At 44.4% G+C, this 24,514-nt stretch overlaps 1 protein-coding gene across 15 annotated transcripts in view; it reads left to right on the forward strand.

Annotated features, from left to right (window-relative positions):
* The window catches only part of LOC132397417 (liprin-beta-2-like), a 215,843-nt gene that overhangs the window by 104,496 nt on the left and 86,833 nt on the right, over nt 1-24,514 (forward strand). For 9 of the 15 annotated variants that reach the window (XM_059976158.1, XM_059976160.1, XM_059976163.1 and 6 more), the window contains 3 exons: nt 1,747-1,788; nt 7,704-7,790; nt 11,652-11,765. In XM_059976158.1, the coding sequence (XP_059832141.1) occupies nt 1,747-1,788; nt 7,704-7,790; nt 11,652-11,765 (243 nt within the window). The remainder of the gene's footprint in view (nt 1-1,746; nt 1,789-7,703; nt 7,791-11,651; nt 11,766-24,514) is intronic. The other 6 variants (XM_059976162.1, XM_059976164.1, XM_059976169.1 and 3 more) reach the window with 1 other exon arrangement.

The raw sequence follows: 24,514 nt of genomic DNA on the forward strand, positions 1-24,514 counted from the left end.
AGTCCTGGTTATGTGACCACTGACACCAGGCAGATAATCTCTGAAGAGTATTGACAATGGCTGGGGTCACCCGTCTTGTAAAGACACTGCCCAGAAGAAGGCAATGGTAAACCATTTCTGCAGAAAAAGTTTGTCAGGAACAATCAGGGTCATGAAACCAATAAGAGAAATTCTACAGACGCTGGAAATCCAAATAACACACACAAAATGCTGGAGGAACACAGCAGGCCAGGCAGTGACTATGGAAAAGAATACAGTTGACAGTTTGGGCCAAGACCCTTCAGCATGAGACCATGATCATACCATAAGACGTAGGAGCAGAATTCTGCTCCACCATTCCATCACGCCTGATCCTGGATCCCACTCAACCCCATACAGCTGCCTTCTCACCATATCTTCTGATGCCCTGACCGATCAGGAAACTATCAACTTCTGCCTTAATTCTATCCACAGGCCTGGCCTCCGCTGCAGCCTGTGGCACAGCATTCCGCAGATTCACCACTCTGGTTAATAAAATTCCTCCTTACCTCTGTTCTAAAAGGTCATCTTCAATTTTATGGCTGTGTCTTCTAGTTCTGGATAGCCCCATCATAGGAAACATCCTCTCCACACTCACCTTATCCACATTTGGTAGGTTTCAATGAAATCCCTCCATATTCGTCGAAATTCCAGTGAGTACAGACCCAAAGCTGCCAAATGCTCCCCATGTGTTAACCCCTTCATTCCCAGAATCATCCTCGTGAAGCTCCTCCGGACTCTCTCTCCAATGACAACACATCCTTTCTGAGATATGGGGCCCAAACTGTTGACTATGCAGTATTCCAAGTACGGCCTGACCAGTGTTTTATAAAGCATCAGTATTATCTTGCTTTTATATTCTATTCTCCCTGAAATAAATGCTAACATTGATTTACCTTCTTTATCACAGACTCTGCCTGTAAGTTAATCTTCTGCGAGTCTTACACAAGTCCCTCAGCACCTCTAATGTGTGAACCTTCTCCCATTTAGATAACAGTCTGCACTATTGTTCCTTTTACCAAATGCATTATCATACATTTCCCAACACTGTATTCCATCTGTCAATTTGTCTAAGTCCAATCGCATTGCTTCCTCAGCAATACCTACCCCTCCGCCTATCTTCATATCATCTGCAAACTTTGCCACAAAGTCATCAATTACATCATCTAAATCAGTGACAAAGAATGTGATAAGTAACGGTCCCAATACTGACACCTCAGGTCACTGGCAGCCAACCAGGAAAATCTCCTTTTATTCCCACTTGCTGCCTCCTGCCTGTCAGCCATTCCTCTATCCACGCCAGTATCTTTCCTGTAACGCCATAGGAATTTACCTTGTTAAGCAGCCTCATGTGTGGCACCTTATCAAATGCTTTCTGAAAATCCAAGTAAATGACATCCACTGCCTCTCTTTTGTCCACCCTGCATGTTACTTCCTCGAAGAACTCTAACAGATCTGTCGGGCAAGATTTCCCTTTACAGAAACCATGCTGACTTTGACTTATTTTATCATTAGTCTCCAAGTACTCCGAAAGCTCATCCTTAACAATAGACACCAACACTTTCCCAACCACTGAGGTTAGGCTAACTAGCCTATAATTTCCTTTATTTTGCCTTCCTCACTTTTTCAAGACTGGAGTGACATTTTCAATTTTCCAGTCCTCCAGGCCTATGCCTGAATCAAGTGTTTCTTGAAAGATCATGACCAATGTATCCGTTCTCTCTTCAGCAACCTCTCTCAGGACTCTGGGATGTAGCCCATCTGGTCCAGGTGAGTTATCCACCTGAAGACATTTCAGTTTGCCTAGCACCTTTCCCTTTGTAACAGCAATGGCACTCACTCCTGCTCCGTGAAACTCTCGGACCTCTGGCACACTGCTAGTGTCTTCCTTAGAGAAGACAGATGCAAGTTATTCAACACAGTACATAATGATGATGATTGAATGGCAGAGAAGACTCTGAGCTGAATGAATGGTCAAATCCTGCTCCTATGTCTTATGGCTTTGAGTACAAGTGCTGGGACATTATGTTGGTGAGACCACACTTGGAGTTTTGTATGCAGTTCTGGTCGCCAGGGTAGGTCAGGAAGATTGCAGAGGAGATTTCAAGTCAGGACTGCAGGATTTGAGTTACAGTACTGTGCGAAAGTCTGTGGCACATTTATGTATATAGCTAGAATGCCTAAGACTTTACACAGTACTGTATTTGTCAGTGTGGAGCGGAGAGCGAGTTTGTAAAGCTGGCAGGAGCAAAGGATGTTGGGAATGGTGAGGATGGAGTGCCACAGGAGGGGTGTGGGTGCAGACACACCCAGCCCTGAGACACCAGAGAAGATCATTTGATTTATTAATCAATACAAATATCTTTCTGGTGCTTCCCGCCTGCTCCCTCCTCTCTCCCTTCCCCTTTTCCCAACAATTTTTCCCCTCTCCCTGCCCCCTTCCCACTCTCAGTCCACAATAGGGACCCATATCAGAAACAGGTTTATCCTCACTCACATATGTCATGACGTTTGTGTTTTTTTTGTGGCAGCAATACAGTGCAGTGCGTAAAAAGTACTAGGCTTCCTAGCTATGTGCCGAAGACTTTTGCACAGTACTATATAAGGAGAGACTGATAATTTAGAGCCCTTTTCCCTGGAGCAAAGGGGGCTGATGAGTGACCTTATAGGGGTTTACAAAATCAGGAGAGGCAAAGATAAGGTAAATGGTTTGTCTTTTTCCTAGGGATGGGGATTCTAAAACTAGAGGATGTTGGTTTAAGAAGAGAGGGGCAATATTTGAACCGAGTGGCATCTTTTTCCCTAACGGAGATACTGGTGTATGGAATGAACTAGCTGACAGAGGAAGTGGTGGAGGTGGGTACAATTACAATGTTTAAAGGACATTCAGGCATGTGTATGAACTCCAGAGATTCTACAGATGCTGGAAATCTTAAGCAAAATGCTGGAGGAACTCAGTAAGTCGGGTGTATCTATGGAGGGGAATAAGCAAACGATCTTTTGGATTGAGTTCTAATGAAAGGTTTCAGCCTCAGACATTGTCCGTTTCAGACGGAAACCCATGCATTAGGATCCTGCTGAGGGGTTTCGGCCCGGAACGTTGACGGTGCTTTTTCCCATAGATGCCGGCTGGCCTGCTGAGTTCCTCTGGCAGTTTGTGTGTGAGGCTTTTTAGAGACATTTGGATAGGCACATAAATCTGAGAAAGATGGAGGGAAATGGACATGGTATAGGGAGAAGGGATTCGTTTTTGGATATTTTTGATTGACACAACATGATTGTCACAATATTGTGAAACGAAGGGTGTGTTCCTGTGCTGTACCAATTGGTTTTCAATGTTCTAACTACATAAGATAGCATATATACACAGAATAATTGTATGTCCATAAAGTGACACTAGGCACAGGAATGTCTGTACATAAATTGACTGACAGGAAATGATAAAGTAATGCTGGTTGGGGGGGAGGGGGGATTGGTTAGTGAGCGGTGGTGTTGATCAACCTTACTGCTTGGGAAAAGTAACTGTTTTTTAGTCTGGTGGTCCTGGAGTGGATGCTGTGTAGCCTCCTCCCTAATGAGAGTGGGGCCAACAGTCCATGAGCAAGGTGAGTGGGATCCTTCGTGATATTGTTGGCCTTTTTATGGCATAAGACACATTCTTCACCATCCTCATGAAGGGTCTTAACTCTCTATTTACCTCCATAGATGCTGCCTAACCAAATGAGTTCCTCTGGCATTTACAAAGAAGGAAAGATTATCTTTATTTGTCACATTGTCAACCACGATAGCATAGCATTTAGCACAATCTGTTACAGCTGGACTTCAGAGCTAAATCTGGTGTCCTCTGTAAGGAGTTTGTATGTATTCCATGTAACTGCATGGGTTTTCTCCCACTGCCCAAAGACGTACCAGTTAATAGGTTAATTGGTCATTGTAAATTGTCCTGTGATTAGGCTAGGGTTAAATCGGTGAGTTGCTGAGGGAATGGTGCAGGTTCATTGGACTGGAAGGGCCTGTTCTGCTCTGTGTCTCTAAATAAATAGACACTGAACCACACAGCGAAGAGTTGCATCATCATGTCCACCAATGACCAACATATTCCAAATAAGTGCTGGGGGCAGCCCACAAGTGTCATTACACTCCCGGCACCAACACAGCATGCTCACAACTTGTTAACGCTATCCTGTATGTCTTTGGAATGTGGGAGGAAACTGGAGCACCTGGAGTAAACCCACATGGTCAGGAGACAACGAACAAACTCCTCACAGACAGCAACGGGAGCTGAACCCAAATTGGAAACCCTATTATGTATTTGTATTTGCAGTTTGTCTTTTGTCATTAGTTGTTTGCTGATCTGTGTGTCTGTGGTTTTTCATTGATGTTAGTGTGTTTCTTTGTTCCACTGTGAATGCCTGCAAGGAAATAAATCTCAGAGTAGTATATGGTGATATAATCAGAGTGTGCAAAAGTTGGAGGCATATTTATATAGCTAGGGTGCCCAAGACTTATCTCACTCGCTCTCTATATATATAATATTTTTGCATAGGACTGTAATTGTCAACATTGTGCAGTAAGCGAGTTTGTAAATTTGATGGGAGCAAAAGATATTGGGAATGGTGAGGGTGGGAGGGATATGAGACAGGTGACAGAGGAGGAGTGGGGATTGATGCAGGTGCAGACACACCCAGCCCTGAGACACCAGGCAAGGTCATTTGATTCCAAACAAATGGTTTATTGATCATCACAGAACGTTCCTCTGGTACCTCCCACTCTCTCCCCTCTCACTTCCCTTTTCCCAATCATGATTCCCCTCTCCCCACCCCCTTCCCAATCTCAGTCCACAATAGGGACCCATATGAGAATCAGGTTTATCATCACTCACGTATGTCATGAAATTTGTTTTCCTTTCTGCACCAGTGTGGTGCAATACCATAAGACATGGGAGCAATATTAGGCCATTTGGCCCATTGAGTCTGCTCCACCATTTCATCATGGCTGATCTATTTTTCCCCCTCAGCCCTAATCTCTTACCTTCACCATAAATAAAATTACTACAGTACTGTGCAAAAGTTTTAGGTACTCTAGCTATATAAATGTGCCTAAGACATTTGCACAGTACTGTATGAACTTTGAACCTTGATGGGGATATTATGTTATGTTACCAAACTACCTTCTGTACATTTACTAAAATTCATGCTTTCCTTCTTGGGCTGACTTAAAACTTCATGTAAATCTGATTCTCCTTAAGCCAGGTCAGCTGGTTGTGGTTGATAGTTCATAACAATGAGTTTCTGTTTATAGGAAATAGCCTGGTTTTGTTTAAACTTCAACTTGTTCCACTTTCTGTCTGTGTACATAAGGGAGTGAAAGCATTCAGCTGTGTTACAAGGGGCAGGAGCTGTGGTTAAACTGAGCTACAAGCACAAGTGTCATTACAGAAGTACAAAGTGTATTTCTTATCAATGTACATACATGTCACCATATACAACCCTGAGATGCATTTTCTTGCAGGCATTCACAATAAATCCATAATAGAATAATAATCATAAAAGAATCAATGAAAGACCACACCAACTTGGACAGTTAATCAGTGTGCAAAAGACAAAAATCTGTGAAAATACAAAATGAAATACATAATAATAAGTAAATGAGCAATGTATTGAGAACATGAGATGGAGAGTGCTTGAAAGTGAGTCCATAGGTTGTGGGAACGGTTCAGTGATGAGACAAGTGAAGCTGAGTGAAGTTACCCTCTTTGGTTCAAAGCCTGATGGTTGAGGGGTAATAACTGTTTCTGAACCTGTGGTGTGAGTCCTGAGGTTCCTGTACCTCCTTCCTCCTTCTAAAAAGGCACAGCAGAATTTTGCATACATTCAGCATGACATCTAACAAACTTCTATGGATGTGTGATAGAGAGTATCCTGGTGGGTTGCATCACGGCCTGGGGTGGAAGCACCAATACCCAGGAATGGAAAATCCTACAAAAAGTGGTGGATATAGCCCAGTCCATCACAGGTAAAGCCCTCCCCACCGCTGAACACATCTACAAGGAATGCTGTCACAAGAAAGCAGCATCCATCATCAAGGACCTCCACCATCCAGGCCATGCTCTCTCCTTGCTTCCATAGGGAAGGAGGTACAGGAGCCTTAGATCCCACACCATCAGGTTCAGGGACTGTTATTACCCCTCAACCATCAGGCTCCTGAACCAGTGTGGATAACTTCAGTCACCACAATGAGCCTCAGGTCCCACACCACCAGGTTCAGGAACAGTTATTACCCCTCAACCATCAGGCTCCTGAACTAGTGTGGATAACTTCACTCACCACAATGAGCCTCAGGTCCCACACCACCAGGTTCAGTTTCAGTTATTACCCCTCAACCATCAGGCTCCTGAACCAGTGTGGATAACTTCAGTCACCACAATGAGCCTCAGGTCCCACACCACCAGGTTCAGGGACAGTTATTACCCCTCAACCATCAGGCTCCTGAACTAGTGTGGATAACTTCAGTCACCACAATGAGCCTCAGGTCCCACACCACCAGGTTCAGGGACAGTTATTACCCCTCAACCATCAGGCTCCTGAACTAGTGTGGATAACTTCACTCACCACAATGAGCCTCAGGTCCCACACCACCACGTTCAGGGACAGTTATTACCCCTCAACCTTCAGGCTCCTCAACCAGTGTGGATAACTTCACTCACCCCAACACTAAACTGATTTCACAAACTACAGACTCTCTTTCAAGGACTCTTTGCAACTCATGTTCTTAGCGTTAATTTTTATTTGCAGAATTTGTACAGAGAAAGTGCAGGTAGACAATAAGATGCAACAAGATGGACTCTTGACCTCACAATCTATCTTATCTTACTAGAGGGCCAGTTAGTCACATTATAACAGCAGGATAGAAGCTGTCCTTGAGCCTGGTGGGACGTGCTTTCAGGCTTTTGTATCTTCCATTGAAGGAAAGCAAGAGTGGTCCATGGGTACTATCTCTGACCCCTTTTGCACTATCTATTGATTTATTGATTCTAATTTGTAATATTTTGTCTTGCACCATACTACTGCCACAAAACAACATTCAATTCTCTCCCCATATTCCAAGGCGCGTTAATTAGTCACATGGGCTCTCGCTGAGCTGCAAGGGCCTGTTGCCACGTTGAATCACTAAATAACTGGGGGAAAAACTGTCAGTTGTAGTGAATTTGATTCTGATTTAGCCCAATGGGGAGAGGGAGAGAGAGAAGAGAGAATGTCCGTGGTGGGTGGGGTCCTTGATTTGCTGAGGCAGTGGAAAGTGCAGACTGAGTCTATTCAAGGAGGCTAGTTTCCGCAAGGCGCTAAGCTGTCTTCTCTTTGGGGGTGGCGCAGTAGCATAGAAGTTAGCTTAACACTTTACAGCGTGAGTGGCCTGGATTCAATTCTGCCACTGTAAGGAGCTTGCCCTCCGCCTGCCCACGTGGGTTTCTTCCGGGTGCTCTGGTTTCCTCCCACTTTTCAAAGACGTACAGGTTAGTGGGTTAATTAGTCATATGGGTATAATTTGGCGGTGCAGGCCCGTTAGGCTGGAAGGGCATGTTACCATACTGTATTTCCAAATAAATAATAACAGAATTGTCTACGGTGTTGTTCTGTGGACTCTTTTTTTTACGGAGTTTGATTCTTGGTTTGTTCTATGCTCAGGTCAATCACCGTGTGCCTGTGAACAATGAAACGTGCCAGGACCGACTGACCAGGCTAGAAAGTGACCGGGAGTGCCTGGTGCTTCAGGTGGGTAAGATGGCTGCCACCTCTGCTGTCATTATTGCAAAGTCTAGGAATTCCCTAACGGCCTTGTAAATACATTAACATAGTTTTGTGCATAAGACGTCAGAGCAGAATTAGGCCATTCAGCCATTTGAGTCTGCTCCACCATTCTATCATGGCTGGTTTATTATCCGTCTCAATCCCATTCTCCTGCCTTTTCCCTGTAACCTTTGACACCCTGACAAATCCAGAACCTATCAACTTCCACTTTAAAATATACCCAATGTCTTGGCCTCCACAGCTGTCTGTGGAAATGAGTTCCACAGATTCACCACCCTCTAGCTAAAGAAATTCCTTCTCATCTCTGTTCTAAATGGACACCCCTCTTTTCTGAGACTACGCCCTCTGGTCCTAGATTCCCCCACTAGAGAAAACGTCCTCTGCACGTCTGCACTATCAAAACTTTTCCGTATTCAATCGGTTTCAATGGGATTCCCCTCATTCTTGTTAACTCCAGCAAGTACAGGCCCAGAGCCAACAAATGTCTTTATTGTAAAGGTTAGAAATTCCTTTATGGCCTTTTAAAGACAATAAAGTGTTGTTGCACATCACCCCAGTGCTGCTTGTGCACGTATTGGAAAGGTTCTGAGAACAGAACACAAAATGCCGGGCAAACATACATGTAGGCCAGGCAGCATCTGGAGGGGAATTTTGCTTTCAAGTCAATTTGAGCTTTTCTCCAGTCCCTATTGTGTAGGTGAGTGGTTCAAAGTAAATTTATTATCAATGTACATACAGTATATATGACTATATACTACCCTTAGATTCATCTTCTTGTGGGCATTCATAGTAAATACAAAGAAACACAACAGAATCAATGAACAACCATGCACAAGAAAGACAGACAAATAACCAACATGCAAAAGACAACAAACTGTGCAAATACAAAATAAAGGAATAAATTTCAAGAACACGAGTTGCTGAATCGTTAAAGTGAATTTGTTGGTTGTGGAATTAGTTCAGTGTCAGGGTGAGTAACGTTATCCCCTCTGGTTCAAGACCAGACCTGTACATGATCCTGTGCTGACCTTTTCAAGATCAATCGAACCCTTCCCTCATATGTGGCTCATAACCCTCCATTTTTCTCACACACATGTTACAATAACACTAATCTTTAATCTTGTTAGATTGGGAAAAATGTAAAAATTCTGAATTATTCTCCCATCTCAGCCTGAAGGACAGAGGTAGTCGCTGCCTTCCTGAACCACTGTTTGGGAGCCAGAGTAGCATAGTGGTTATCGTAACACCATCCTGTCTGGGGGCATCTGAGTTTGGAGTTCAATTCCAGTGCCCTCTTTAAGGAGTTTGTACATCCTCCCCTGTGGAATGTGTGGGTTTCCTCCAAGTGCTCCAGTTTCCTCCCACCTTTCAAAGATGAGCTGGTTAGTAGGTTAATTTCTCCTTGTAACTTGTCCTGTGATTAGGCTAGTGTTAAACATGTGGGTTGCTGGGCTGTGTGGTTTGTCAGGCCGGATGGACCTGCCCACCCTGTATCCCTAAATAAAATAAAACAAAAATAGAAACTTGTGTAACTGTGAACATGCTGCTGGCAGGAAGTCCCAGGACATGAACTCAGAAGTGATTTATTGTCGGGTTAGGATGGCGTGTGACATCGAGGGGAACCTGCAGGAAGTGGGGTTCTCCTGCACCTTCTGTGTAGTCGAGGAGCATGCAACAGAGGACACAGCCTTAGAATAGAGGGACGTCCATTTCGAGCGGAGGTGAAGAGGAATTCCTTAGGCCCAACAGTGGTGAATCTGTGGAATTCGTTACCACAGGTGGCTGTGGAGGTGAAGTTATTGGGTATATTAAGACAGAAATTGATAGATTCTTGATGGTCAGGGCATGAAGGGATATGGGAGAAGGCAGGAGACTGGGTCTGAGAGGGATGTGGATCAGCCATGATGAAATAGTAGAGCAGATTCAATGGGCCAAATGGCCTAATTCTGCTCCTTTGTCTTGTGTCAGCAGTTTTACAAGGGTGTTGCTGTGACCTTGAGGGCCTGAACTCAGTTAGTTTTGCTCCCCCTGCAGTGAAGATGCCGTTAAGGTGCAAGGAGTGCAGAGAAGTTTTACAAGAATGTTGCTGGGACTTGAGGGACTTGGTTAAAGGGAGGGGTTGGTCCTTGGAGTTTTGCCGACTGAGGGGTGGCCTTATAGAGGTGTATAAAATGATGAGCGGGATAGACTGGGTGAGCTCTGCCATGGGCAGTCACAAGCCTGGCTGCAAAAGCAGGAAGGTTGGTTGTGAGGCTAGAAATCCCATCCCATAAAAAAAACCAGAGCTACAGAAACACCAACAGAAGCTGCAAAGACCTATCCCTGGGAGAAGAAGGATACACCAAAAAGATGGGCTAAACTTGGGGACAACATGAAAGACTGGCCCAGGACAGAGGACTCTGGCGAACTACTCTCAATGTCCTAATTCCCAACAAAGGTGATGGGCTTTAGATAGATTGCGTAAATACACTCAGTTTTTTTTTAGGGTTAAGGAATCAAAAATTAGAGGTCATAGATTTGACTTGAGAGAGGAGAGATTTAAAAAAGACCTGAGGGGAAATTTCTTCAGTTAGAGGAGGGGTTCCTTTCCTGAGACCCAGGGACCACTCAGTTAACGGTAGGAGTCTCTGGCGTATAAAAGGTTGGGAACCCACGATAGGGGTGATCTGTATATGAAACGATCTAAAACTAGAAGACATAGGTTTAACCAGAGGACAGAGATTTAAAAGGAACCTGATGAGCAAGTTTTTCATCCAGAGGTTTGTAGGAATATGGTATGAGCTGCCGGAGGACTTGGTTGAGGCAGGTGCATTAACAATATTTAATAGACATTTGGACAGGTATTTGGATGGGAAAGGTAGAGGAATGTCAGCAAAACACAGACAACCGAGACTAACTTAGATGGGGCCAGTCGGGCTGAAGGGCCTAGTTCCATGATGAAGACTCGAAGAGCTTTCAGGAAGGAGCTGGATAAATGTACAGCCCTTTGGAGAAAGAGCAAGATACAGATTTCTGATTCATGGGGACTGTAAGGCAGCATAATGATGGGCCAAATGGCCTCGCTCTGCAGTTCTAGAACCATAAAAATTTACAGTCCCAACGCAGGCCACTCAGCCTATCAAGTCTGTGTTATATGAAGTATACCCTGGTGCTGCAATGAATGCCTCCAGCCAGCGGACGTGCTAGAGAGTGAAGACCGCATCAGAATTTACAATGTGTATGAAGTTTGACTGAAAACATGAACTTGGAACAGAATTAGTGATTTTAAAATGAAAGTGGAATCATTTCTTGGTATCCAAGGGTGATCTATCTCACAGACTCTGACCGTCCCCGCCCCCTCCTGCAAGGCCCAATGACCTTCAGCACTTCTACATGGGAACCAGTCTTTGTCCTTTAAGAACACGGCGTAGCTTGTGCAGTGACCTTTGGCACGGTTGTATGCTTCCTGGGACAGAGCCAGACATCAGGGCTGCTGCATGTTTGCTCTTGCATTCCTGGCTCGAGTTGAGGCTTGCTTGACTCTGCCAGGCCCAATTCAAGCCTTGATCAGCTCCGACCCCTGTCCCACCTTCTTGCAGGGATTTACGGAAGCTCACTGTGACAGGCACGGATCCCTGACAGAAGTCAGATGCAAATTTGTAGAACGGAGAAGTTCTACTTCCTCATTTACTGGGACCGGCTGTAAGCATAAACGAAGCCTTAAAAGCTAAAGGCGTGATGGTGCCACTGCCTCTGTGGCCCTGTTGCTTCAGGAGACAGGTTAGCAAGGGGTAAGCCAAGCCCAGGACTTCTCACTGACTGTTCTCTACTCTCCTGCACCACCAGGTGAGTGTGCTCACAGACCAGGTGGAAGCACAAGGGGAGAAGATCAGGGACCTGGAGTCTTGCTTGGAAGAACACCAGCTGAAGCTCAACACAACGGAGGAGATGCTGCAACAGGTATGCGAATAAGGGTCGTGGGGTGGGCTCATGGAGGTGCTACTGGTGAGTGTTGGTTAAGCGTTCCTATGGAGCCTTGGACCTGACGTCTGGCCAGGTCACTAAAGGGGGCAGTGAAGAGGTTGGTCACCTTTGTGGGTTGGAAGTCACCTATGGGCCAGCAAGGTCAGAATGGGAGGCATTCTTCCACAAAACATGAATCAAAAAGGCCAGCACGGTTGTGTAGCAGCTAGCTTAATTCTTTACTGCAGCAGCAATCATGGTTCAATTCCCACTGCTATCTGTAAGGAGTTTTTATGTTCTCCCCACAACCACTTGGTTTTCCTCAGGGTACCCTAGCTTCCTTTCGTATTCCAAAGACGTACAGGTTAGGATTAGTGAGTTATGGGCGTTCTATGTTGGCACTGGAAGCATGGCGACAATTGCAGGCTGCCTAGCGCAATCCTCGCCAACTTGATTTGGCCCATTTTCCTCCTTCATGACATCCCCTTCATATCTGATGCATGGTCTCAAATCAAAACATCGATAACCTCCTCACCCTCAAATGCTGCTTGACCTACTGAGTTCCTCCAACGGTTTGTATGGTCCTCCTTAATATTCATTTTTCTTCTCAACTGACAGGACAGTTCACAACCTGCAAGCAGAGCCTGCAGCCTGCTGCATCTTTGCTGAACAATAATTAATTTTCTACAGTGGGCTGTATGGTAGTGTAGCAAGTACCTGGGTTCAATCCTGCCACCAGCTAGTGCCAGCGATGGAGCTGACTGGGTTTACAACTTCCAGCAACTTTTTGCGATCCTGCGTAGTGGCCCCTCCATACCAGATGGTGATGTAACCTGTTAGAATGCTCTCCGCAGTATGCCTGTAGAATTTTGTCAGTGTAAGTTATGACGTACCATGTCTCCTCAAACTCCTAATGAAATATAGCTGCTGTCCTGTCTTCATTTGTATTTGCATCAATATGTTGGGCCCAGGATAGATCTTCAGCGATGTTGACACCAGGAATTTGCAACTGTTCACCCTTTCCACTTCTGATTCCTCGATTTTCCCTTTGGCTGAGATTTGAACTCCCCGACTCACTGAAACAGTCCAAGCCTTGTCATTGCTAATCCAGAAACAGTCCTGACACTTGCAAACCAGCATATAGTTTACTCAAATTCATTTAATTCTTGTATTTGACCCAGATAGTGTTTTTTTTTCAAACCACTGAGCCCCTCAATAATTGACAGAAGCTACATGAAAACTGGTCATTCTGCCCACTGAGACTATACTGACCCAATTACACTCAAAATCAGAATCAGGTTTAATATCATTGGCATCTTTAAAAATACAAAGTACATTTATTATCAAAGTATGTATGCATATAACCCTGAGAGTAGTCCTCCCACAGGCAGCATGAAACAAAGAAACACCATGGAGCCTGTAAAACAATCAACGCACAGAACAAGAACAAATTATGCAAACGACAAAGAACAAACAGATAACACACAGAATATTAAACCTCAAACCGCAGTCCATGAAAGAGTCTGGGAGTGTTCAGTGTAGTTCAAATTATTGATGTGTTGTTCGTTGATTGCAGGCGGCAGAGCCAGTCCGCGTCGAAGTGCCTGAATCAAAATCACGCAGAATAACAATAAAGAAAGGTGTAACCAGAAACATGTATAACATGAACCGCAGAGTCCTCTAAAACTGAGTCAATTCGAACAGTGCCGTTCAAACCTTGCCCAAGACCCAAGAATCTTGCGCATTCCTCGGGCGGCAGTGAGAGGGAGAGGGAGACGGTCAAATGGCAGATGACGACACTGAACACCCGCTTGCCTTCATTGATTTCAATTTTGCTTGAAGCTTTAACCGTATAACGATTACAGCAGGGAAACAGGCCATCTCAGCCCTTCTAGTCCATGCAGAACGCTTACTCTCACCTAGTCCCACTGACCCGCACTCAGCCCATAACCCTCCATTCCTTTCCTGTCCATATACCTATCCAATTGTACTTTAAATGACAATGAACCCCTTAACCTTCAGGCTCTTAAACAAAAGGAGATAACCATACTCACTTGCCCCATCAGTGAAATGGTCCGACAACCAATGATCTCACTCTTAAGGAAACTTAGTCTAATGTTCTTGTTATTTGTTACTATTTATTTATTTTTGCATTTGCACAGTTTGTTGTCTTCTGCTCTGTGGCTGATCCTTGATCAGTGAGATCGGCAAGTAATGGACTATGTTGTGAAATGCGTTGTTTTGCCGCAGCAGTACATTGCAACGCAATAAAACAACTAAATTACAATCAGAAATATTGATAAAAAATAAATAGTGCAAAAAGAGAGGAAAAAACAAATCCTACACTTAACGATTTCTTTCTCCCCACATTCCCATCAGCTCTTCACCCCCCCTCACAGATTCTACCCTCAACTACACATTAGGGGCAATTTCAGCTGCCAGTCATGAGGGGAACCTTTTTCACTCAGAGGGTCATGAGGGTGTGGAACGAGCTGCCTGCACTAGAGGTGCATGTGAACTCGATTTCACCGTTTTAGAGAAGTTCAGATAGGTACATGGATAGTTGAGGTATGGAGTATGGTCCCGGTGCAGATCCATTGGAGTAGGCAGTTTTAATGGTCTGGCATGGTCTAGATGGGCTGAAGAGCCTACTCCTCTATTTCTCTTTGACTGTAATTACCCCACAGGAGCACCCGAGGAAGACTCGTGTAGTAACGGGGGAAACAAGTTACCGGGTGCTCCGGTTTCCTCCACATTGCAAAGGTTAATTGGTCACATGGGTGTAGTTAGGCAGCAGAGGCTCGTTGGGCTGAAGGGCCTGTTACTGTGCTGCATCCATAACTAAACTAAATCTGAGGGTAACGTCAGGAGGTTCATTTCTGCATAGAGGGCAGTGGGAATCTGGAATTCTGTTCCCAGAATAGTCATAGTCATACAACATGACAGCACAGGAGCAGGCCCTTTGGCCTATCTAGTACATGCCAAACTATTAATCTGCCTCATATCATTGACCTGCAACTGGACAACTCCCTCCATACCCCTCCCATCCAAGGTACCTATCCAAACTTAAACATTGAAATCAAACCCACGTCCATCACTTGCAGTGGCACCTCGTTCCACACTTTCACCGCCCTCTAACTGAAGACATTCCCCCTAAACATTTCATCTTTCACCCTCAACCCATGACCTCAAGTTGTAGTCTCACCCAACCTCAGTGTAAAGCCCGCTTGCATATATGCCTCATAATTTTATGTAGCTCTGTCAAATTTCTGTTGATTCTCCTACATTGAAGGGAATAAAGTCCAAACCTATTCAACCTTTCCCCATAACTAGGGTCCTTTAGACTTGGTAACATCCTTGCAAATTTTCTCTGTACACTTTCAATCTTACTGATATAATTCCTTGTAGTGAGGTGACCAAACCTGCACACAATACTCTAAATTAGTCCTCACCAACATCTTGTACAACTTCAATCTCATCTCCTGTACTCAATACTTTGAGTTTGAAGGCCAATGTCTCAAATGTTTTGCTTATGACCCTGTCTACCTGTGGCAGCACTTTTAAGGAGTTGTGAACCTGGATTCCCCAGTTCCTTTGTTTTACCACACTCCTCTGTGCCCTACCACTCACAATGTGACTCGGGCTTTGTTAACTAATGTGGAAGTTTGGGATAGGAAACATTGTTCACTTGTTCGACTGTTGATTTATGGGGGAGAGCATTTGGCCCATTAAGTCCATCCTGGTTCTTGGTGAAACAATCCAATCAGTTTTACCCCAAGTGCCCATCCAATCACCTTCCAAATCCCTGTTTCAATCCGTTTTTCCTGCATCCCCAGTGTCTGAGTACAAGGACTGATTCTTCACACCTCTGGGTAACAAACAGAGTCACAATGCAAAAAGAGGCCCTTCGGCCCAGCTCTTCCATGCTGGCCAAGATGCCCATTTACACCGGTCACATTTTCCTCTTGACACATTTTAACGCGATAGTGAAGGAAATAAGTATATTGTAAAGCTACAACAAAACTTTCTGACTTTTAAACTCAATGTCTCAGCTAATCAAGGCAAGCCTGCCATTTGCCTTCTCAACTATCCTAACCATCTGTGTAGCCATTTTCAGGTTGCAGTGAACATGGACTCCAAGATCACACTGCTAATCAACACTTATAAAGGTTTTGCTCCTAACACTGTTGTCTCTTGACTTAAACAAGGTGCAACACTTCACATCCATCTGCCGTTCCTCTACCCATCTCTGCAACGGATCTCTATCCCATTATATTCTTTGCCAGTCTTTTACACTATCCACACCACCAATCTTCATATCAACTGCAAACTTACTAACTCATCCATCTATGTTATCATCCAGGTCGTTTATATACATCACAAACAGATCTCTTCAGAACACCAATAATCACAGACCTCCGGCTAGAATAAGTCCCTTCAACCACCACCCTCTGTCTTCTATGACCAAACCTATTCTGAATCCAAAGGACCAATTCACCATGAATTCCAACTACTTGATGTCCCATAATGTATGGTGGCACTTGCAGGCTGTCCCCAACACATCCTTGGATATGTTGGTTATTAACACAAACTATGCATTTCACAGTATCTTTTGATGTACATACATGTGATAAGTATATCTGGATCCTGATCTGATCATGGGCTCTCTCTCCATACTTCACTGGGTGTGATGGTCTGGAGTTCGGTTCCCAGGATTTGAACCCTCTAGCACAATCTTCTGACCCACGGGATGAGATTGGTGCCTACTGAACCACCCAGGCCTGCTGGATCTGCAGAGGTGGAATGGACCATAGTTGAACATCTCATTGAGATACCATGCCCTCAGAATGTGAACCACAGCTGGCGGAGTGTAGAACTATTGTGTCCAATGCCCCTGGTGTGGCATCCACTACATTGGTTAGACTGTTGTAAGTTGGGGGATTGCTTCATAGAGAACCTCCACTCCATCTGCAAAAAGTAGAACTTCCCAGTGGCCAAACATTTTAATTCTCATTCCCATTCCTGATCCATCATGTCAGCCCTCAGGGTGGGGGAGCAACAGCTTGTATTCCAGCTGGGTAGTCTCCAACCCGATGGCATGAATATCGATTTCTTCTGGTAAAAATATTTTCCCTCCCCCTCTCTTCTTTTTCTCTGCAATCTAACTTCTTACCTCTTCTCACCAGCATATTACCTCCTCCTGGGTCCCTTCCTCCTTCCCTTTCTCCTATGATCCACTCTTCTTTCCCATCAAGTCCTTTACCTTTCCTACCCATCTGGCTTCACCTATCACCTTCTAGTTACCCTCTTTCCGCTCCCTTTAGCTTTTTATTCTGTTCTCTTCCCCTTCAATTCCAGTCCCGAAGAAGGGTCTTGGCCCAAATCGCCAAATGTTTATTCAGTTCCATTGATTCCTGACCTGAGGAAATTACAGTAGCATTACAAATGCACAGGTATACAAATATACAAATATTAGAAGAGAAATAGGAAAGAATAAAAAATAAGTTATCTCAAATAGTCTGACAGACAGACAGACATACTTTATTGATCCCGAGGGAAATTGGGTTTCGTTACAGTCGCACCAACCAAGAATCGTGTAGAAATATAGCAATATAAAACCATAAATAATTACATAATAATAGGTAAATTATGCCAAGTGGAAATAAGTCCAGGACCAGCCTATTGGCTCAGGGTGTCTGACACTCCGAGGGAGGAGCTGTAAAGTTTATTGGCCACAGGCAGGAATGACTTCCTATGATGCTCATTGTTGCATCTCGGTGGAATGAGTCTCCGGCTGAAGGTACTGAATGAACAGGAGGGGGTGTCTCTTCCCCAGCTATAGGTTGACACATTATAGAGCCTAATGGCTGAGGATAAGAGAGACTTCATTTAGCACTCTTTGGAGCAGGTTAGTTGTCTTAGTTTATGACTGAAAGTGCTCCTCTGCTCAGCCAAGATGGCACGCAGAGGGGAGACATTGTCCAAAATCGACACAATTTTCTGTTGGGTCCTTTGTTCTACACAGCCTCCAGTGTGTCCAGTTTGACTCCTATAAGAGAGCCAGCCTTTCTAATCAGTTTACTGAGCCTGTTGGTATCACCCATGCTGATGCCATTGCCCCAGCACACCACCTCATAGAAGATTGTACTGGCGACAACAGGCTGGTAGAACATGTGAAGGAGAGGCCTGCACACTCCAAAGGACCTCAGTCTCCTCAGGAAGTAGAGAGGATTCTGGCCCTTCTTGTACACAGCCTCTGTGTTGGTGCCCCATTCAAGTCTGTCATCCAGCCGCACCCCCAGGTACTTGTAGGTTCTCAACACATCCATGTCCTCACCACGAATAGTAACAGGGAGCAGTGCAGGCCTAGTCTGTTCTAAAGCCCATCACCATCTCCTTTGTCTTACTGATGTTGAGCTGCAGATGATTCAGCTTGCACCATTTGACAGGGTCCTCCACCAGGGCCCTGTATTCATCCTCCCATCCTCCCTTTATACACCAACTATTGCTGAGTGATCAGAAAATTTCTACAGATGACATGACTAAAGTCTGAGGTATACAGGGTTAACAGGAAGGGAACCAAGACAGTCCCTTGTGGGGCCCCAGTGCTTCATACGGCCATGTCTGACACACAGCTCTGAAGCCGCACAAACTGTGGTCTGCCTCTCTAAGATAAACACATGGATGATAGAATTCCAAAAGTTTAAGAAGCTCTTAGATAGGCAAATGAATGATAGATCTGTGTAGGAGAGAAAGGTTAGATTGATTTTAGAGTAGGTAGCACATCATTGTGGGCTGAAGGGCCTGTATTGTGCTGTAATGTTCTGTGTTCTACATTCTATGAAAAAGTTGAGAATGGGATGAGTCGGATACCTCTTTTCAGAACCAGATACAGACACTGTGGGTTGAATGGCTTCCCAGGATGGTATATCATTTTGTCAGCAAATTATTTTCCTCCCGGAGAGCCATGCGTCACCGTGTACGTGATAAGACTTGCTGGCTGATTCATGTGGCATAGATATTAACCAACAGATACAAGCAGGTGCAATCTTTCTGTTTCTCCTTTGCATTGCAAAACTGAGATACCTTTATTATTGAGATCTGTGAAAAGATTAGTCCAAAATGTAGAAGCTAGTCTAACTGGTTTGACTTTGTGAAAGTGTTTTCCCTGTGCCTTGCTCTTCAGTTTAGTTGCATTTATAGCAGGCAGGGAATTGCAAACCATTTGAATTGCAAAGCACACCACAAATGTGAGAACATAGAGCCAAACAGCACAGAAACAGGCCATTCGGCCCATCTCAATCACGCTGACCAAGCTGTCTATTTGATCTAGTCTCATTTGCATGCATTTATCCCATATGCCCTCAGACTTCAAGTTCAAAGGTAATTTATTATCAAAGTCCATATATCTCACAATATACAACCATGAGATTCATTTTCTTGTGGGCATTCACAGTAAGTACAAGAAATACAACAGAATCAGTGGAGGACAGAGAAACAACCAATGTTCAAAAGACAACAAACTGTACAAAGACAAACAGAAATAATAATAATAAATATCGAGAACATGAGATGAAGAGTCTTTGAAAGGGAGTCCATAGGTTAGGGGAATAGTTTGGTGACAGGATGAGTGAAGTTATCCTATCTTGTTCAAGGGATAGAGGGGTAATAACTGTCCCTGAACCTGGTGATGTGAGTCTGGATGGCAGCAGTAAGGAGAGAGCATGGCCTGGATGGTCAGGCTCCTTGATGGATGCTGCTTTCCTGCGACAGCACTCTATGCAGGTGTGCTAAGTGGTGGGGTGGGCTTTTCCAACAATGGACTGGGACACTACTTTTTTAATAAGCTTTTTCATTCATGGGCATCAGTGTTTCCATACCAAGTTATAATGCAACCAGTCAAAATGCTCTCCACCACACATCTATAAAAGTTTGTCAAAGTAGTATATAATGTGCCGAATCTTCACAAACTTCTAGGAAAGTAGAGATGCTGCCATGCTTTCTTCATAATTGCAGTTATGTGCTGGGCCCAGGACAGATCCTTTTAAGTAATAACGCTGAGGAATTTAAAGTTGCTGACCTTTTCCCCTGATGAGGACTGGCTCACGGACCTCTGGTTTCCCTCTCCTGAAGTCTGTCATCAGCTCCTTGGTCTTGCTGATATTGAGAGGTTGATATTGTGGCCCTACTCCCTCCTATCCATGGACTGACCTAGATGTCTTTGAAAGGTTGCATCTCAGAGGATCTGTCCAGGGCCCAATACATTGATGCAGTCATGAAGAAGGTACACCAGTGGGTCAACTTCATTAGGAGATTAGGAATGTCCCTAAACACTGCCTGATTTCCTCAGCCATATGATGAAGAACAGTCTGATGGGTTGCATCACCATCCCAATGCACATGGTCGGAAAAGGCTACAGAGGCAACTCTGTTGCTGACCCCTCAATGAAGGCTGGTGTGTGTTCTTCTGAATTCTCCTTCCTGAAGTTCACAGTCGGTTCTTTGGTCTTGCTGATGTTGAGTGCAAGACTGTTGTTGCGCGACACTACTTGACCCGTCAATCTATTTTCACTCATGCACACCGCCTCATCACCATCTGAGATTCTGCTCACAGCAATGGTGTCATCAGTGTTTACACTGTGCCTAGTGAGAGTAGAGCAGTAGTTTGACTTCAGCCGAGTATTTACTCCCATTGTCTCTGGTGCAAAGCTGGTCCTTGTAACTCGGCACCTGGTATTGTCTCATTGGCCTCAACAGCTCAGCATTCAGAAACCCCTCTGAAATATGATGCTTCCCCGTGCTTCTGGGTCCTACGTCTGAGGCAACATTCGAAAACCAAACCCAATTCAGTAGGAGAATATACAGCTCATCACTTTGCTGTGCAAATCCCAGCCAATTATGAATATTATTTATTTACTATTCACATGATTTGTCCTCTTTTGCCCACCAGATGTTTGTCAGTCCTTGCTTATATACAGTTTTTCATAAATTTTCATTATTTTCTGTAAAATGCAGTGAAATGAATCTCACATTACTATGTGGCAATGTTCCTGGTCTCCTGCTGCCAGAGCCCATCTTCAAGGTTCGACATGTTGTGCATTCGGAGATGCTCTTTTGCACAGCACGGTTGTAACACGTGGTTATTTGAGTAACTTCTGCCTTCCTGTCAGCTTGAACCAGTCTGGCCATTCCCCTCTGACCTCTCTATTAACCCTCAGAACTGCCTCTCTCTGGGTGCTTTTTTTGGTTTTTCGCCCAATTCTCTCTAAACTCTAGAGACTGTTGCACATGAAAATCCCAGGATACTAATCCTGAGATTCTCATATGACCCTGTCTGGCACCAAAAACCACTCCACAGTCAGAGTCACTTAGATCACTTTTCTTCCCCATTCTGATGTTTGGTCTGAACAACAACAGAATCTCTCAATGCTTCTATGCATTGAGCTGATTATTGGCTGATTAAATATTTGCATTAATGAGCAGGTGTACCTGCAGCGATTACTTGAACAAACCAACTCCGCTGTTAGAGACCAAGCATGGAGAGTTATCCTGTACGACACACCTTCAGATCCTATCCAATAATAGTGCTCAAAGTTGAAGAAATGTGCTTGATCCTTTATTAAACAACTCACAAAACCATCTCAAAAAGATAAAACTAATGAAACTAAAACTAGCGATATTAAATGTAATTAAGTGAAATTAAATGGTCAACAAAAAGATATCATACCCAGCTGTCTCTAACTCTGACTTCAAAGAGAAAGCATAAATACGTAGCTAAACTCTTCACACCCCAACCCATGTGACTAACTACCCAGAATAAACATAATAAACTGTGCAACACAGAATACAATGCTGATAGAAAAGAGACTCAGTTCATACAGTACTTCAGTGCAAAGCAAACCAAACCACAGTCAGAGACAACACACAAACCCTGTAGGTCGGGCAGCACCCTCCTTTCCAGTCCTGTTGGAAGGTCTTGGTCCAAAACGACAACTGATTGTTCCCTTCCATTGATGCTGCCTGACCTGCTGAGTTCCTCCAGCATTTTTGACTTTGACGTTTTCCTCTGTGCCAGTAGCAAGAGGTATTTAAATAAACACATGAACAGTGAAGGGAGCAATACCTTCATGGCATAATGAGCCCAATCAGACCTATGTGATCAACTAAACTACTATCACATACATCTTTGGGATTGGGGAGGAAACCGGAAGACCCAGAGGACACTCACAGTTACGGGGCAAAAGTACAAACTCCTTACAGACTGCAGCTGAAATTGAACCTAGATTGCTGTGCTGTAATAGTGTTACACTGACTGATTTGGTAAAATGGACAGTTGATGCTTCAGGTCAAGACTCTGAGTCAAACAGGGTTTGAAATCATTTCATATTTTGTTGTGTTAATGAGATGAAGGTTACGGAACACCAGCTGTTTCCCTAACTTGTGACAGACTGTTTAAACACTGGCTTAATTTGTGCATTGTTTTGAACAAACACTTGTTCTGTTCCTGTTTGTTTGTTCCTGCTGAATCCGCTCTCCTTTGCATTCACCAGTCCTCCCACAGCAGCTCGTTGGTTTAAACCTCTCTCCTTTGCCCATTGCATTCTCTTCCCACCCGTCTTTGTTAAAGGAGATGTGCAGAACGAGTTTTTCTTTGCTCAGCGTGGTAGGTAAGTAGACATTGGGCAGACAACATTTGAAATATTGTGAGCAATTTTGGATGGCATATCTCAGGGAAGGTCCAGAGGAGGTTCACAAGAACAATCCCAGGAATGAAAGGGTTACCATTTAATGTCCGTTTGATGGCTCTGGGCCTCTGTGAGATGTGTGGTGACTCTATGGACTCAATTTGAAACGGTCTTCAATTCGTTGTCAATATTGGTTATTTTTTGTATTTGCACAGTTTGTTGTCTTTTGCACTTTGGTTGCTTCTCCGTCCTGTTGGATGTAGTCTTTCATTGATTCGCTGTGCTTCTTTGTATTTGTCATGAATACCCGTAAGAAAATGAATCTCAGAATTGTATATATTGACATATGTGTACTTTGATTAATAAATTTACTTTGAACTTTGAACTTTGAACCTACTGCCTCAGCGCACAATTAGTTAACATTGGCTGTTAATACAAATGACTCATTTCGTTCACAAAATGCTGGAGGAACTCAGCAAGTCAGGCAGCTTCTATGGAATTGAATAAACGTTTTGGGAGGGTCTCAGCCCAAAACGTCGATTGTTTATTCAGCTCCATAGATGCTGCCTGACCTGCTGAGTTGCCCCAGCATTTTGTGTTTGTTGATCTGGATTTACAGCATCTACAGAATCTCTCATGGTTATGAAACAGTTCACTGTATATTTTGGTGTGCATGTGATAAAATGAATCACAGGGAAGGGGAACTGGAGGGCAGAGATCAAAGATGAGAGGAAGAAATTTGAAACTAACCTGAGAAGCAAATTTTTCACACAATGGGTGCTGTGTGTGTGGAATGACCTACCAAAGGAAGTGGTCAAGGCAGGTACAATGACAACATGTGAAAGACATTGGGATATATACCCTAGATAGGAGGGGTTCAGAGAGGAATGGGCCAAAAGTGGGCAAATGGGACTAGCCTGGTGGGCATCATGGTTGGCATGGGCCAGTTAGGCCAAAGAGCCTGTTGCCATGCCAATTTGCTGGGAAAGTACTGGAGAACCAATTAATGACTGGCAGGGTAGTTCAACAGTCAGGTTGTCACAAAGCCAAAAGTTTCTGGGAATTACAGGAGGCTGAACTTCCCAGAGAGACTTTCCAAATCGGGAAGTAGGCCTGTATAAACTGTGGGGAGCACTTACTGGATCTGCAGCTGATCTTTTCACTCACTGGCAATGCTCACTCACCAAAGCAGTAATGTGACCTGAGACGGGAAATGTTGAAATTGACCCATTCCCATAGTCCGAGGGTCATAATGTTTGGGGGGAGGGGGTGGTGGAGTTCAGCAATGGCTCAGAATCAGATTTATTATCACCAACACATTTCATGAAGTGTTGTTTTGGGGGTCTGTAAGGCGGTTTGATGTTGTTTACAACTTCGCTCTGGCAACCTCTGCGATGACACTGCCCCTCCCTTGGACTACGTCAGTGACGTGGAGAGGGGGAACCCGCTGCATGGGCAACAGTCGATTCTTCAAATATTCACAATGGACACCACTTTCTTGGGGTATCGGCTATTCAAGATGTCCTGGATGCTGGGGAGGCTAGTGCCCATGATGGAGCTGGCTGAGTTTACAAATTTCTGCACCATTTCTGATCACGTGTTGTGATCCCTCCATACAAGACAGTGATGTAAACACTTGGACGCACTCCACCTTACCTCTGTAGAAATTTGCTCGAGTCTTTGGTGACATACCAAATTTCCTCAAACTCCCAATGAAATGTAGTCACTGGTGGCCTCCTTCATGATTGCATCAATGTGTTGGACCCCGGATAGTTCTTCAGATTAATTTATCATGTGCACATCAAAGCATACAGTGAAATCCGTACTTTGCGTTAACTGCCTGCACACCCAAGGATGTGCCACACGCAGTGTTTCCACACATTGACACCCAGGAACTGAAAGCTGCGTACCCTTTCCACACTGACCCTTCTGAGGATCTCCCTCCTGCCCCAATCCTGAAGTCCACAGTCAATTCTTTGGCCTTACTGGTGTTGGTTGGCGGGATGGAGATGTGTCTCTACCAAAGGAGGAGTAAGGCACTTCTTCCCTAGATCACCCTTGG

Source organism: Hypanus sabinus, chromosome 7, assembly GCF_030144855.1.
Source record: "Hypanus sabinus isolate sHypSab1 chromosome 7, sHypSab1.hap1, whole genome shotgun sequence".
Classification (NCBI taxonomy): Eukaryota; Metazoa; Chordata; class Chondrichthyes; order Myliobatiformes; family Dasyatidae; genus Hypanus; species Hypanus sabinus.